The sequence below is a fragment of the Paramormyrops kingsleyae genome, chromosome 2, assembly GCF_048594095.1.
Source record: "Paramormyrops kingsleyae isolate MSU_618 chromosome 2, PKINGS_0.4, whole genome shotgun sequence".
In the NCBI taxonomy this organism is placed as follows: Eukaryota; Metazoa; Chordata; class Actinopteri; order Osteoglossiformes; family Mormyridae; genus Paramormyrops; species Paramormyrops kingsleyae.
Genome location: NC_132798.1, coordinates 19,163,067 through 19,177,884, shown reverse-complemented (window position 1 = coordinate 19,177,884; position 14,818 = coordinate 19,163,067). Strand labels below are relative to the sequence as shown.

The 14,818-nt window shown below is 45.0% G+C and overlaps 1 protein-coding gene and 2 non-coding genes across 3 annotated transcripts in view; 1 reads left to right on the top strand and 2 right to left on the bottom strand.

Annotated features, from left to right (window-relative positions):
* Positions 1-401: 401 nt before the first annotated feature.
* Positions 402-473, bottom strand: trnae-cuc (transfer RNA glutamic acid (anticodon CUC)). The gene has a single exon. It is a non-coding gene; the product is annotated as a tRNA-Glu (tRNA).
* Positions 474-573: 100 nt separating this feature from the next.
* trnae-cuc (transfer RNA glutamic acid (anticodon CUC)) lies at positions 574-645 on the top strand. The gene has a single exon. It is a non-coding gene; the product is annotated as a tRNA-Glu (tRNA).
* Positions 646-972: 327 nt separating this feature from the next.
* Positions 973-14,818, bottom strand: part of hmcn2 (hemicentin 2) — a 63,526-nt gene continuing 49,680 nt past the window's right edge. Inside the window, exons 66-81 of the mRNA XM_072707514.1 lie at positions 14,597-14,678; positions 12,668-12,838; positions 12,267-12,419; positions 12,059-12,196; positions 11,388-11,509; positions 10,834-11,074; positions 10,685-10,744; positions 9,405-9,524; positions 8,646-8,780; positions 5,922-6,041; positions 4,664-4,789; positions 3,888-4,016; positions 3,460-3,771; positions 2,459-2,578; positions 2,237-2,363; positions 973-2,078 (exon numbers count right to left, since the gene is read on the bottom strand). Of these exons, the coding sequence (XP_072563615.1) occupies positions 1,679-2,078; positions 2,237-2,363; positions 2,459-2,578; positions 3,460-3,771; positions 3,888-4,016; positions 4,664-4,789; positions 5,922-6,041; positions 8,646-8,780; positions 9,405-9,524; positions 10,685-10,744; positions 10,834-11,074; positions 11,388-11,509; positions 12,059-12,196; positions 12,267-12,419; positions 12,668-12,838; positions 14,597-14,678 (2,556 nt within the window). The 3' untranslated portion in view covers positions 973-1,678. The remainder of the gene's footprint in view (positions 2,079-2,236; positions 2,364-2,458; positions 2,579-3,459; positions 3,772-3,887; positions 4,017-4,663; positions 4,790-5,921; positions 6,042-8,645; positions 8,781-9,404; positions 9,525-10,684; positions 10,745-10,833; positions 11,075-11,387; positions 11,510-12,058; positions 12,197-12,266; positions 12,420-12,667; positions 12,839-14,596; positions 14,679-14,818) is intronic.

Genomic DNA, 14,818 nt, shown 5'->3' with positions numbered 1-14,818 from the left:
GGGGGGGGGGGGGGTGGGAGTTCACTGATTTCGAAATTGAGTTGTTTCTGAAATCACTACATTTCTGATTAATTTCTAACATTAATCATATTTGTTAATCGGGTGGTACCACGTTGTGTACACAAGAACACTTGTCTACCAGAACACTTGTTTAATAGGATAACGTATATTTCCAACAACGGGAAATATGATTACAGTTAAAAATCTAGTAGATTGTACCCCACCCAGCAGATGTCGTCACAATTGAAATACACAGTCTTCTCCTGTAGCAATGGTGTTGGACTACTGGTCGATGATCCAAGTCTTCCTTGTTATTGAGTTACCAGCTTTTGGAGGTATTAACTGTGGTTACAAATATAGAGTGTCCAAAGAAGTTACAAATACAGTGTCCATAGAACCTATTCCCTGACCGGGAATCGAACACGGGCCGCGGCGGTGAGACCGCCGAATCCTAACCACTAGACCACCAGGGAATAGATTAGAATCACATTCTTCAGTATATCTAATACTATTGCACTTATTCTTTAATAATTCTATTGCACTCTGGTCTTTGCAGGGGTGTTATTAATTAAGTCCCTGGTGGTCTAGTGGTTAGGATTCGGCGCTCTCACCGCCGCGGCCCGGGTTCGATTCCCGGTCAGGGAACACTTCTTTTTGCTGTTGTACATTTAAAATATGTTGACGTTTTAGTTTAAAAGGTGTAAGTATTCTATCTCATCTGTGATGATGTGAAGTTCTAACACTAACTTCACTTTACTACTGTTTGAATTAAACTATAACATCTTATTGTTAGTTCGGTGGTGGTTTACTGGTTAAGATTCAGTACTCTCCCCAACGTGGCCCTAGTTTGATTCACGCTCAAGGATGTAATCATTTTTGAATTACAAAAAATGGAACAAACGTGTATTGCATCATTTACACTCATCCAGTACATTTTGTAAGATGGATTTTATGTTAAAAGAGGTTCCCAAATTGTCAAAAATAAAATGTTTTAATGATGCAAAACACATCTGAACATTTTACGTGGTTAACTCCAAGTCGAAGAGGTAGTTCCACACTAATACAGCCAAAACACAGTTGCAGTTGATTATCCCTTTACATGTCAATCCGGCTCGAATGCTTTAACACAGTACAAAGACAAATTCATTAAAAATACACAATTTGCTTATGGTAATATAAAAAGTAATGCTTTTTTACCCTTAAATATAGTTCAATTTTACTTGTGACAAAAATAGCATAATTCAGTGACAATATTAGTCAGCTGCTCTTTTGAATAAACATAAAACAATTATAATTTTACTGTAATGTGACACTGCAATACTGATCCCCAAAGAAAAAAAAAAAAGAACTGTAAAAAGGTTTCTCAACTAACGTAAAACATTTTCACATCTAGAAATTCCATGGCATTCCCACAAAACAATGGTAATATTATGTACTATGTGAGATGCACAACACTACTTAAATAAAATTAGAAAAAAAGTCTTCCCACTATTAATTTTTGCTTCTCAATGCCTTGAGATCAGTCCAGTAGAGAATTATTCACTGTTTATATTCTGCTTGATAGTATCGCGCTGCATTTGTTTTTGTGGGTCTGGTTGAAGAAACGTGCTCTCAGCATCTGGTCTGGTAGCTAGACTCTCAGGTGGGTTAGACGTGAAGTCCAACAGTAGGACCAGGTTCAATATGGGTAGCGGGAGATGGAGATGTAGATGATGAACACACTCTGGTAGGTGATGTGGCCCTGCGCGGAAAATGTGGTGGCCTGCACACGCAGGCGGACCAGCCCGGGCGAGTCCAGCGGCTGCGCAGTGAATATGATGCCACGCCCGGCCTCGTCTCTGATCCCAAACTGTGGCCCTCCCACAGGAATGGCCTCATCCCCACCTTCGCCACCCCCTCCCTGCTCCAGGATGGTGAAAGTCGTGCGCTCCTGTAGCCTCCCACCCTCTGAGAAGGCGGAGAGGCGTATCACATTGTGATTGGCTGGGATCCCCAGGGGGAGGGTCAGCAGCTTGTACTGCAGCAGGAGTGGGGCACCCCCTGGGGAGCAGTCCAGTGAACAGGCTCGGTAACAAGTCCTGTACAAGAAGGAAGGAGACAGTCAGGTGATTGTGACACCCCCCTAACTGCAGGGTCACAACAGCAACATAACAGACAACACTGCAAGTTATGAACCATGTCATGGTGTGGTTAAAACAATATTCACAGCACTGAAGAAACTTCTTGCACTACCTACCCTGGGGCCCCTCTTGTCTGATACGAGGCGGGGCAGGGGGTGTCCAAACACTGGTACCCCCCTCGAGTGTTGAAGCACATCTGATTAGGGCCACACTGAATGCCCTGCATGGTGCATTCATCGATGTCTGTTAGGGACAAAGAGGGAGAGCTTCAGATGGGCACAGGGAGCACACCCTTGTCTCCACACTGCCTCCGCCAATGGACAATGCAAGATCTGCACCTTTGCAGCTCCTCCCATTGGGCAGCAGCTGATAGCCTAGGGGGCACAGGCACTGGAAACTGCCCAGGGTGTTCCGACACTCATGCTGACAAGGCTTCCACAGCTGGCATTCATCTACGTCTGCATAGGGGAAGGGGACACAAGAATGAGGACCAATGAGGACTCAGAGCAAGGTGGATCACAGGCCAATGAGTGCCCGGGGCAGGGTTGTTTATGGACCAATGAGAATGTGGAGGAAGGAGCTTCATGGACTGATGAGAACAGAGGGCAGAGAGGAGACAATTAATTTAGGCTTGATTAAATGCATTTTTCAGTCCAGTATGAAGTGCCTTTTTGCCCTGTATAAAGCTGTTACAGCACTAGAGGCTGAACCAAATGTATGAAATGTCCCATGACACACATTTCAAAGTCAGGCAATTTGCCAACAGCACACTCAATGCAGCAGGCTTGACAAGGATTGATGAATATGTCTGAAGGAGTTGGGCTGTCCCCAGGAGACCATGAATAAATGCGAAGGTAAGAGCATTCATTTGAATTTAAAATATGACAGCACATTATACATTTCTAGTTTGTAGCTTTGGGATTCCACGAGGCTGCACTGGGGACACCCTCTTCCTTTTTTCCGCAGATAACTCTCTGCTTATCCTTTTGTCCATGTTCAGTGTGATACATACAATCACACAAAACAGTTGACTGAGTACTTCTCCCGATTCAAACAGCTGAGTGACCGGATAAATGACTGAAAACATCTGTGATACTAACTAAAGAAAATAGTCTGCTTGAGCTATCATTTCTGTCCGATAATTTGATGGGGATAATTCTAATCATTTTATCCTTGTCATTTTCAATTGTTTTATCATAAATCAAATGCACGGTATCTGCTCTATGGAATATGGAGTACAGAATGGTGGGTAATTTCATAGAAACTTGTGATTCTGTCAAAAAACGAGTAAGGGTAGTGATACATTTGAACATATGTGTATATGTGGCAAGGCACCCACCCACACACGCCCCCTCCTTGCTGTGGTAGCCCAGCGGGCAGCCACGCCCAGTGACCAAGGTGCCTCCCTGATGCTCAGGCAAGATGGACAGACGTGTGAGGACGGGCTGACCCAGGCTGGACACCAGCTGGGGGCGCAGCCGTGCCAGGACCCGAGTGCCATTACTGGGGACACGCCCCCTTTCCAAGGTAGCGCAGGAACGCCCATCTGCCAGTAGGGCGGCGCCTGGCGGACACAGGCACCGGAAACTGCCTGGAAGGTTGCGGCACTGGTGGGCGCAAGGACTGGGAACCTGAAGGCATTCGTTGATGTCTGAGATGTGAAAACACAAGTCAATATACAAGTAAAATCGACAAAATCATCGATGACTGGTTTCCACAAAGGTGGCACGCCTAGGTGTGATCGATCGGCTGTGAACGATCTCTCACCCAGACACGGCTGGCCAAGCCCCTGGGACCGGTATCCTCGGGGACACAGGCAGCTGTACCCCCCCACTGTGTTCTGGCAAACCTGGCTGTAGCGACACATGTGGCTGCCATCCTGGCACTCATCAACATCTGCAGCACAAAGAGGGGATGAGAGATCACTAATGGTGCTCATGTGGCACACTGCTGAGGGATCCGCTGGCAGTGGCAGGTTGGGAAATGAGCAGCTCTGAAAGCCCACTCTCCGAGTGCCACACTGCTGTTGGTAAAACCTTTTATTCCAAGTGTAAAATCTGGAATATCCAAAGTAGACTCCTTACCGTGTGATGGCACTAAAATTCAGTTTGGCTTTGTTTTTTTCTACTAGTTTACTTTGACCATGGACATCTTAGGGTCTTGAGTCAGTCTTGCACAGTAAGGTTTATTGCATAGAGATACTCTTGCTGTAATTCCCAGGCTTCTCAACTCTAAATGACATAATGTATTCACTCTGTCTTCAATGTCTTTTTATTTTGAAAGACTGTTTCTTAATTCTCTGGATTCTCTCACTACTTTAACAAATACTTCAAAACAGATATTCTATATTGTAAAATGGTTTGTAGTAGAAGTCTTTTTTTTGTTAATTTTAGTATACATGATGATTTAACTGTGCAGCTTTGCTCAGAACGAGTGTCATCGTTTTTGTTCAATAAAACTGGTACTTCAAGTTTGCTTCTCTGACGGTTCCCACCTAAAGAGGCCACTACACAGTTACAAATGGCAGGGTGACGGCCTCTCACCCACACACGCCCCATCCTCGACTTGTACCATGCCGGCGGGGCAGCCGTCGAAGCACTGGTAGCTCCCGTCAGTGTTGCGGCACTGCTGGTGGGCTGGACACACATTGCGGGTGCACTCGTTGATGTCTGGCCATGTAGAGACACATGCGGAGATCACGGTTATCACTGGAGTCATGTCACTGGTTTAATGATGCAGGATTAAATTATCAGACATATAAACCCACTAAAAATAAAGGAATTTGCAGGATATGCAGAAATTAAACGGGAATAAATAATGTCTCACAATGAATGACCAAGATTCAAGATGATGAAAAGATTCAAAAAATAGATCTTAGTTCAGAACTGTAATCCCTTCATTGGTGAGAATGCACCTGTGGATACCGGAGGACCGGGTTGGGAATTAATGCTCTAGATGGTTAAAGATCAGAACATAGGTGCTTCTAGATCTCTATTTTTTGTCTAAGCCACCATGACAAAAATGTCTAAAACCTTGTTGCAGTTGGACCTATATACTCACTCCCAGCAAATGGGGGGGGGGGCTTCCCATGTTTCTTCAAGGGGAAGAGCCCCCTTGAAGGGTCAAACCTTAGCATTGCCCCTGGGTTAGAACACTGGACATGTTTGGTTTCTGTGATTAAGACTGAGCCTTTAATCAGCTCACTAGAGGGTTCGAAAGGTATCGCTGATAGTACCACAGCAAGTTAGTCTGTGGGGAAGAGTGAGCCCAGGATGCACCTGTTTGGATAAACCCATGGTGTGTTTCATTACTTCTTCTTTTCTTAGAGCAAGCTCAGTAAACTGCACACAGAATGAGTACAGAAATGACTGAACTGTTGTTGAGTTAAATGATTGCTAGTTGTGCATTAATGAAGTGCTCACTGGTTGAAATCTTAAATTGAATGAAGACTGTTTTCACAGTTTCATTAATTTTTCTTAGTCACATGACTTGGTATCAGTCTCATTTTTGTTAGGAAATCCTTCAATTCTATCTATATAGTGTAATTCTCCTGCTTCCTAACTTCATTTATGTCCTGCCACCCCTTCCTAAAACAGGTAGTAATACTGAGTAGGCTATATTTTATGTTTTCTTTTGTCTCCCAGCTCTTCCAGCAATTCCATTGTAATACTAACATAGCTACCCTGAGGTAATGCAAATCAAAATATGCTAACTTAGAACTAACGCAGCTATGCTAGCTTAACACCAACCCTGTGACACAAGGCTAATGCTAAAGCAGTGCGCTAACCCAGCGATGCTAACCTAAGCAGCGTGAACCAGAGAGTTGGTAGCCCACATGGCAGGCACATCGGAAGGAGCCCAAGGTGTTCAGGCACTTCTGCTGACAGGGGGAGATGGAAGACTCCTGGCATTCGTCCACATCTGTAACACGCAGTTCAGAGGTTAGCAACGCTGATTAAGTGCCTAAGCAGTTTTCATTTATTTGTCTTTCATGAAAAAAATTAACCAACATCTTTTGTGTGAGTATGTGTTTTCAGTTTGCACAGCCATCTTCACCTTTCCCAAAGATTTTAATTTAAATGTACAGTGGTACCTCAGTACTCAAAATTAATCCGTTCAGAACTCCGGATCGAATCCTAAAAAGTTCGAGTTCTGATCAAATTCTCCCCATAAGAAATAATGGAATTGGTTCCCGGCCCTAAAAAAATAACGCATTTAACCCTCTGGAGTCGGCTATCCCGCCGGTGGGATATGACAGAAGTTTTTGTCATATACACATTTTAAAAACACCCTCAGAAACCTTGGAGGTCTACTTTTCAAATATACATAGGTAGAAACTAAATATATTTTTACAGCTTCGTGATACGAATAGAAATAACAAGAGTGACTGACTTAAGCGTCTGCGTCTCGAAGCAGCTCTGAGCCTCTGATCGCCCACCCACTTGTAAATCGCGCTATTCGCATGATAATAACATGATAATCCGACAGATAGTATTGGGTAAAGAAATATGTGAATATGCCCATTGTGATAGAAATAAACAAGAGCACATGTCTGGGTAGTGTTTACACTGATCGGCTACAATATAGCACACGGATACGTCTCTGCCGCTGAAGCTTTGCGCCAGTGTTGCCACTTTCAGCAGCGAATCTCATACCTGTGTTCATGGCTCAGTGGACTAAGCCTGTATGCCTGTAATCATACGGTCGCCAGTTCAAACTCAGGCTATTTAGAACGTGAATAGCGATCTTCAGCTGATAGTGGTACTATACGCCCCCGATGCAGATAAAACAAAGAAAGATGATGTGGTTTGCTTTTTTGCCGATTTAACCTAATTTTAAAAACTTTAATACTTCCGACAATGGAAGTTTTGAAAATAAGATAGATTATGGATTTAGTCAGTGTTTTTTTTCATGATTCTACATAGCCTAATGATTTCAGCGAGATATAAACTGAAATACACGAGAAAGATATGCGGTCGACAATGCCCTCGTCCCCAGAGCATTAATAATAGTTAATTATTTTATTTTCGTCAACTCTGCATAGGCACTGCATCATATTTATATGGTCACAGTTTTTCATTTTTCATTCCATCTACCAATAAACTGTGAAAGGGATTTTATTGTTGCTACTTTTCTTGCGTTTCAAACTACCTTTCCAAAGTGATGGGTGTGGGGTGCAGTGACATTCCAGACTGATGGGCCATTAACAGTATGCAAACTACTACAGGTGTGAGGACACCTATTCCATCAATATTCATTGTGCAGGCCACTGACTTTGAGAAAAAGAGTGTCACTCCAAAGTTCTAACACTTTAGTAATCAAACCACATAAAATTTCAGAATGTCACTTTCACCTATGTGTAGCCAACCCCTGTGTCTATAAGCTTCAGAGCTCAAAAGTCTTGGCTAGAAATGTCTATAATGTGATTTTTTTACATTTTTTGCATGTCTGAAAATAGGTTTTTGAAAAGTATATGTTAAAAAAAACTTTTCTTCCGCGATTAAAAGCGATTAATCAAGATTAATTAATTACAAAGCCTCTAATTTAAACACAAAATGAACCAGACAAAACAAGAAAAGCATATACTGTACTAAACACATCTAAGCAAACTTATCAAAACAGTAATTTTTTAAAGAAAGAAAATAAATGTATCCAAACAATGTGTAAAGTTAAAAAAAATAAACAATGTGTCATGCCCCGATCGTCCGCTCCTTCCGTGTGTCACGCCCCCTCGTTAACCCCACGTGGAATCCCTGTGTGATCAACTGTTTCTGGTTGTTGTAATGAGTCCTCTGTATTTAGTCCGCGTTTCAGTTTGTTTCCCCAGTCCGGTCATTGTATTGTCTGTCTGCATTTTGCCTGTCTTACCTGTAATTAAACCCCGTATTCCCCGATACCCTGACATCTGCGCCTTTGTCTCCATTCCGTCCCAGCTGGGCACGACAATATTATTATAATTAAACGTATTAATTGTTTTTTTATTAATATTAAAATAATTAATACGGATTCTTTATTTTTAAATGTATTTTATTATATAATAATTACCTTTACTGTCTATCATTGTCTAAATGTATTTTTACTGCCTAAATATATGTATTCAGCTATAGTGTAAACATGCACGATGCTATCACAGCGAATGTGAGGCTGAGACTGAAGCGCTACCCTTTGTTTCCGCTGAGAGACATGCGTGACTCATTTCCCTGCGCGTACAAGTTATCTTAGGTCGGCGTTCACGGTTCGACTTCTGAGATTCAGATCGATTTCTCGGTAATTTTTTTTCCCGAACTGATTCGTTCAACTTTTAAGAAATTCAAGTTCTAATGAGTTCGAGAACTGAGTACCACTGTAATTTTTTCCCCATCTCTTATCTCTTAACATATTCAAGCACCAGAATTTAATAATTTTTAAAATGTCAAATGTGATCCACATGACTGGTCTTACGGTCCACCTGCCCTGAATGCCTGTCAGACCCATAAATCTGACTGAGGAGCAGCCCGCCAGCGTGGCTGCGAAATGGGCCCTTGCCTTCACAGCTGGTTCCGGCGACACTGGGCTTGAACCCGGGGCCGCACTGGGCTTGGCAGCGATAGCCCCCTTCGGTGTTCACACATTGCTGGTTGTACTGACACATGTGGGAGCCCTGGTCACACTCATCGATGTCTGTGGGGGTGACACCATACACAATGATGTCACACAAAGGCAGGGGCGTCAGAAGCATTTTGAATGTGGGGGGGACACACTGGTATAAAACTAATATTTTATGTTAAATATGGGGGGGGGGGGGTCCAAACAAATAATTATGAAATGTAAGGGGGACACATCCCCCTCAGATTTAATGGCAGCGACGCCCATGCACACAGGGCACGGCCAGTGGGCACACATAACTGCTTATGTCACACACGTGACAACCACTTTCCTTTCAGGCTACTTGCAGACGCTCACTGGATAAACTAGATAACTTAGTTAACAGTTTAGTACAAACTGTCCTCATGTCAACACTAGAATTGACCACAAAGCGGTAATCATCCAGCATCTAATGCGATCTGGCTCACAGGAAACTCCAGACCGCACTCTCATGCTCTGTTACTCTTTCTGATGCATTTCTCTTTTGGACCAGTTAATTGGTTATTAGTTTTACGAATGCAATTATAATAACATACAGCATTACTGAAATAAGCATCTTCTGTATGGCAATAGACCTAACTCAGCGACCGGTCCGCCCAGGAGCAGCACAGCAGCTGAAACGAGGCGTGGCATGTTGTAGCCTGACGCTCTGCACCTCACCTTGACAGGTGTGGGACACGGGGGAGATGGTGAAACCCGAGGGACAGGCACATGAGAAGCCACCCATGAGGTTCTGGCAGGAGTGCTCACAGGGGGCCTGAGAGACACACTCGTCTTCATCTGGAAGCAAGATGAGCAGCTCGGTGACGTCATAGCACATCTGGACATTTTTACTTATTCAGCAAACGCATTTATTGCAAATGACATGCTTTTTATTGCCGCCCCTGGCATTTGGACCAGTGACCTCACAGGCACAGCCTCCATATCCAGTTAGCTGCACACTGCTGCCACGGCAAAATGAGCTGATAGCGTCGTAGAGTGACCTGCCCTGCCTTAAGCAGTAGCGCTAATGGATGTCTCTGTCACGACCTCAGCAAAGCCCAGAGGTTTGTGGAAAGTAGGTCATCAGTGGAGCAGAAATTGCAGCTAAAAAGATGTTTACTTGCAGCAGGGCCGCAGTAAGGGCATGAATACCCTGGCAGACTTAGGAGGCCCGTATATGACAAGGGCCCTTGAATACATGAAATTATACGCAAACTGTGCTAGTGCCCAAGGTGACATTTTGTCAGGGGGGCCAGAATTTCTAGCTATGCTCCTGCTGTGCACACTGAAAAACTTTTTATTAGAATATTGAAATAAACACCACCAACCTTGAATATGACAAGCAGTTACAGAAGATGGATGGAAGGATAGATAGATGGATGAAATAAACAACATATATTCATAAAACAAAGATATAATGTTAAGCCGTTATGTGGATTATCCCTTTGTCCTTCGCCATGCCCCTCCATAACATATTTAACATTATAAAGAATTGTGTAACACTTTACTTAAAGCACTCATCATAGTGCACTACAGATGCCTTCATAATGCATTATAATGGTCAGTATAAGCCATTATAATGGCTTATACGATGAAGGTATTTATAGTGCATTACATATTAGAGCTTCATAGAGAATTCATAATGCATAATAACAGTGGCTATAATGTGTTATGCGTTTTTATAACATAGTATAAAAAGTATATGTGTTTATAATACATCATGAATGCATTTTGATGGTATGTATAATGCATTACACACAAGTGCTTTAAGTAAAGTGTTACTAAGAACTGCATTGTATTTAAGTTATAAAAATAACATAATTCATACCAAAACCTTTTTTTATGTTTGGACACAGTTACTAAGGACTTGCATCAAGGTATGCTAATGTTAACTGTGAAAGCCGAACACTGACCCCTGAAGGGACTAACTATATACAAAGCATTACATCTGGGCTTACCTGCACAGAATGAGGCTGCATCCAGCACAAACCCTTTGGGGCAACTCTCTCCTTCGCCATCTGCACAGACACTTTTGAGTTAGGAGCGGGTTCAGCAGGATAAATACCCACACACACCTCCCGGTCTCGGGAAGCGGGTCGGCACTAACCCGGTAGGATCAGCGAGGCGGTGAGCTGGAAGTCCAGGCTGAGGCTTGTCCAACTGTAAGCCCCACTAATGGCGGACACTCTCAGCAGCTGCAGCAGTGGCCCCTGGCGCTCGGGGCCTTCCTCGTACACCATCGTGTGGTTGCAGCGCAGCGGAAACGGAGCGCCGCCTTGCAGGTGACTTTGGGAAGACCAGGCATACATCTGCCCGGGTCCCGTACGTACGTATGACTCGTCAAATTCCTGCAGGGCAAAAAACACCGTAAATTGTTTTATTTTCTTCTTGAGTCAAATTTTTATGATTTACATACTCATCTCCATGTTTGCCTGGAGATTCACATGCACAGGAGAAAGTAATGATTTCTTGTGTTCAACTTTAATACCAATCCTGGAATATTTGGGACTATATCTCAGTTGGAGTTGTAACAGAGTCCCTCAGAGTATGCAGGACTCAAACAAACTTGAGGCAAATTCTAAAAAGAAAAAAAAAAAAAAAAAGAATATTTGATGGCGATCCGGGTTGATAGCAGAACACTGTCCGTCACATGGTCCCCACCTGCAAGCTGATAGGCAGATCAGAGAGGATTCGAGGAACAAAGCCATTGATGACAATGTCCACCAGGAGGATTCCCTCAGCATCCAGGCCCCTGGCCACGTGAGTCAGCCTCAGGATCTCCCCTGAACATGGAATACCAACAGTTAGCATCATAGGCTGCTAATGGCTAGCTCATTCTAGGTGGGCTACAAAAAATATCCAAAGAATCATGAAAGCAAAGTGGACAATAGTGACCATGTGGATAAGCTATGAGTGTAATCAGCAGTAATCGGTTGGGGGCTGTGTGCTGCTCAGTGGGTGCCCCCCCCCCACTAAATGAGTAGAATCCAAATGTTTGGGAATCAGTTCTGGGTTCTCAGTTGTTGCTAAGAGGCAGTAATCGAATTATACACTACATTACTCAGACATTCTACATTAAAACGTAGACGCTTGGTATGACAGCCATGGTGCTGAGCAAGGGTGAGCAATCTAATCCAGAAAGGGCCACTGTATGGAGGGTTTCACTGCAACTCCCTAATTAGATAACTAATTAGAGGACTGATTGGCTAAAGAGTCATCACCTGGGTTTGAACAGCTGACCTAAAGGTTATCTCAAAAACCTGCATACACACTGGCTCTTTGTGGATAAGATTGGCCACCCCTGGTGTAGAGAGGCTGTGGTCTGGGGTCACCTGACTCAAACTCCAGCTGGGACTCCTGCCGGAACAGACCCTGGGTCAGGGAAAAGCCGTTCTGGGTAGCAGCCATCTGCAATACGGTGGTCCAGTAGATAGGGGCGAAGACAGACACCAGCACTCGCAGTAGAGGCCCTGGAATGCAAGCTCAGTGAGAAGAGGCCCTACACCGACGCCAACCCCCTGCCCCGGGCCACATACTCACCCACACTGGTAGGCACGTTTTCTATGTGTCCCTCCAAAATGCTGCTGCCCTGTTCATTCTTCTCCGTGATGTTGGCCTCCAGGAAGGCAACGCCGAATTCTTGCTCATTCACCATGCCAATGAGGCTCCCCCGAGCCCTCCTGGGCACCTCCCCTACAGGGAATTAGCACCAGAAGGAGATGAGCAACACAAAAACCCAACTCAACTGAAACCTGAAGACCCTGCTAGTCAGCACAGGATATTAAGGCAACTAAACTATGACTCTACTGATGAAATGATAAACACGGACTGGTTTTCCTCAAACCAGCTACAAACAGAATTTGACTGTAAAGTTGCACTGGTATTTACCATCAGGAAAGTTATCTATGGTGTGTGTATGTTAAGAAGAAAGGCTGAGGTACCAGGGCAAAGCCTAGATTGACAGGTCTTCGTTTCAGTGCTTGCTCCTTGACATGGTGCTCCACCATTGGCTGGGGCTGGATTATTGCACAATCTGGTTCGCTCTTGGAGCCCCTGTCCACAGGTGGCACTGCAGGGACCCCACTGGCCCCAATTGGAGTAGACACCTGGAACTGTAACAGCAGTGACACAAAGCAGTGATGTTAGGACTATTTTACTACCGTTAACGGACCTGTTTGGCTAATGCATTATTGTTGTCAGTGATGGGCTGGGTTCCACTAATCTGCTAACTGCTAATTAGTGAAGCTAATGCAGGTAATGTGCCTCATTTGGGACTCCTCTAGCAACTGCTCATTCGACACAAAGTCAAACCAGCAGTACCCAAGGATCCTTCAAAGAGACAAAGTACCGAAGGAGTCAAGTCTTCGTCTCGGCTCACTGGATAGCGTCCATGTCTCTCAGCCGTACAGCAAGACAGGGCGCATCAGGACTCTAAAGACTTGGACCTTCGTCCTCTTGCAAAGATATCGGGAACGCCACACACCCCTTTCCAGTGACCTCATGACCCCCCATGCTTTTCCAATCTGTCTGCTGTCTTCATAGGAAGAGTCACCAGAGACATGAATGTCACTGGCGAGGTAGGTAAATCTCTCGACAAGGTCGACATTCTCCCCGCAAACAGACACACTACTGATGGCTGTGCCCAAGAAGTCATTAAATGCCTGGATCTTGGTCTTTATTCAGGACACCCACAATCCCAGACACTCAGACTCCTCACTCAGTCCCTCGAGAGCCCTGATCTGAGCCTCCATTGACTCCGCAAAGATCACAATATCATTGGCAAAGTCAAGATCAGTAAATCTTTCTTCACCAACAGATGCCCCACAGCCACTGGACCCCACAACCCTGCCCAACACCCAGTCCATACAAGCATTGAACAGAGTAGGAACAAGAACACACCCCTGGCGAACCCCAGAATCAACTGGAAAGAACGCAGAGAATCTCCCTCCACTCCGCACAGCACTCACAGTACCAGTGTATAGGCCGGCCGTGATGTCCAGCAACTTCGGGGGGATCCCGCAAAGTCTCAGGATGTCCCACAGGGCAACTCGATGATTCCAGATTTTTATGAAAATCGACAAAGGCTGCAAAGAACCTTTGCCGATATTCACGCTTGCACTCGATGAGAACCCTCAGTGCAAGGATAAGGTCGATGGTAGACTTCTTAGGCGTAACACCAGACTGCTCCGGATGCTGAGAGTCAAGCACGGATCCTGTTAAGGATGACCCTAGCAAGGACCTTACCTGGCACTGAAAGCAGTGTTATCCCCCTGTAGTTGCCGCAATCCAGGTGATCACCCTTCCCATTCCAGATACGGACTACACGTCCTGTTTTTCAGTTGGTGAGCCCAACTATATTTAGTCGGTATCTCTCCACTTCCCACACTGGCTCCTTTCCCACCAAAGAGGTTACATTCCATGTACTGAGAGCCAGTTTTGGCTTGCCGACGATTAGTCCATCAAGGCCCCTGTTCACCCGATCTACTCAGCACCCGACCCCCAGGGCTCCCCCTGTAGGTGGTACCCAACTGGGAAGATGACTTGTCTGAATGGGATATACAGCTATTGCTTCCTATCTGTGCTATGTCCTGTCTGTGCTGTATCATGCCTGTACTGCACCCTTCCTGTGCTGTGTCCTGTCTGTGCTGCATCCTGCCTGTGCTGCATTCTGTTTATGCTGCATCCTGCCTGTGCTGCACCCTGTCTGTGCTGCATCCTGTTTGGTCAGAGCCTTGTCTGTGCTGCAGCCTGCCTGTGCTGCTTGATGCCTTGCTTGATGTCATACAAAAAGACCCCCATATCACCACACTGGACTGGAAGCTAACAGAAGCGGACAGATGGATGAGTCGGCAGGCCCATGCATCACTCACCCTGTATTCTGAGTGAGATGCTGCGCTCAGCTGACCCTGCCTCACTCTCTGCCACACACCGGTACTCCCCAGAGTCATCGCTCTGAAAGACAGTGGACATGGCAGCCAGGCCATGTCAGGTCTCAGGGTAAGACAGGCTAAATGGGAAACTGAACCATGACCGTGTAAGTGCAGGGTGTGATGACCGTGTCAGTGCAGGGTGTGATGACCGTGTCAGTGCAG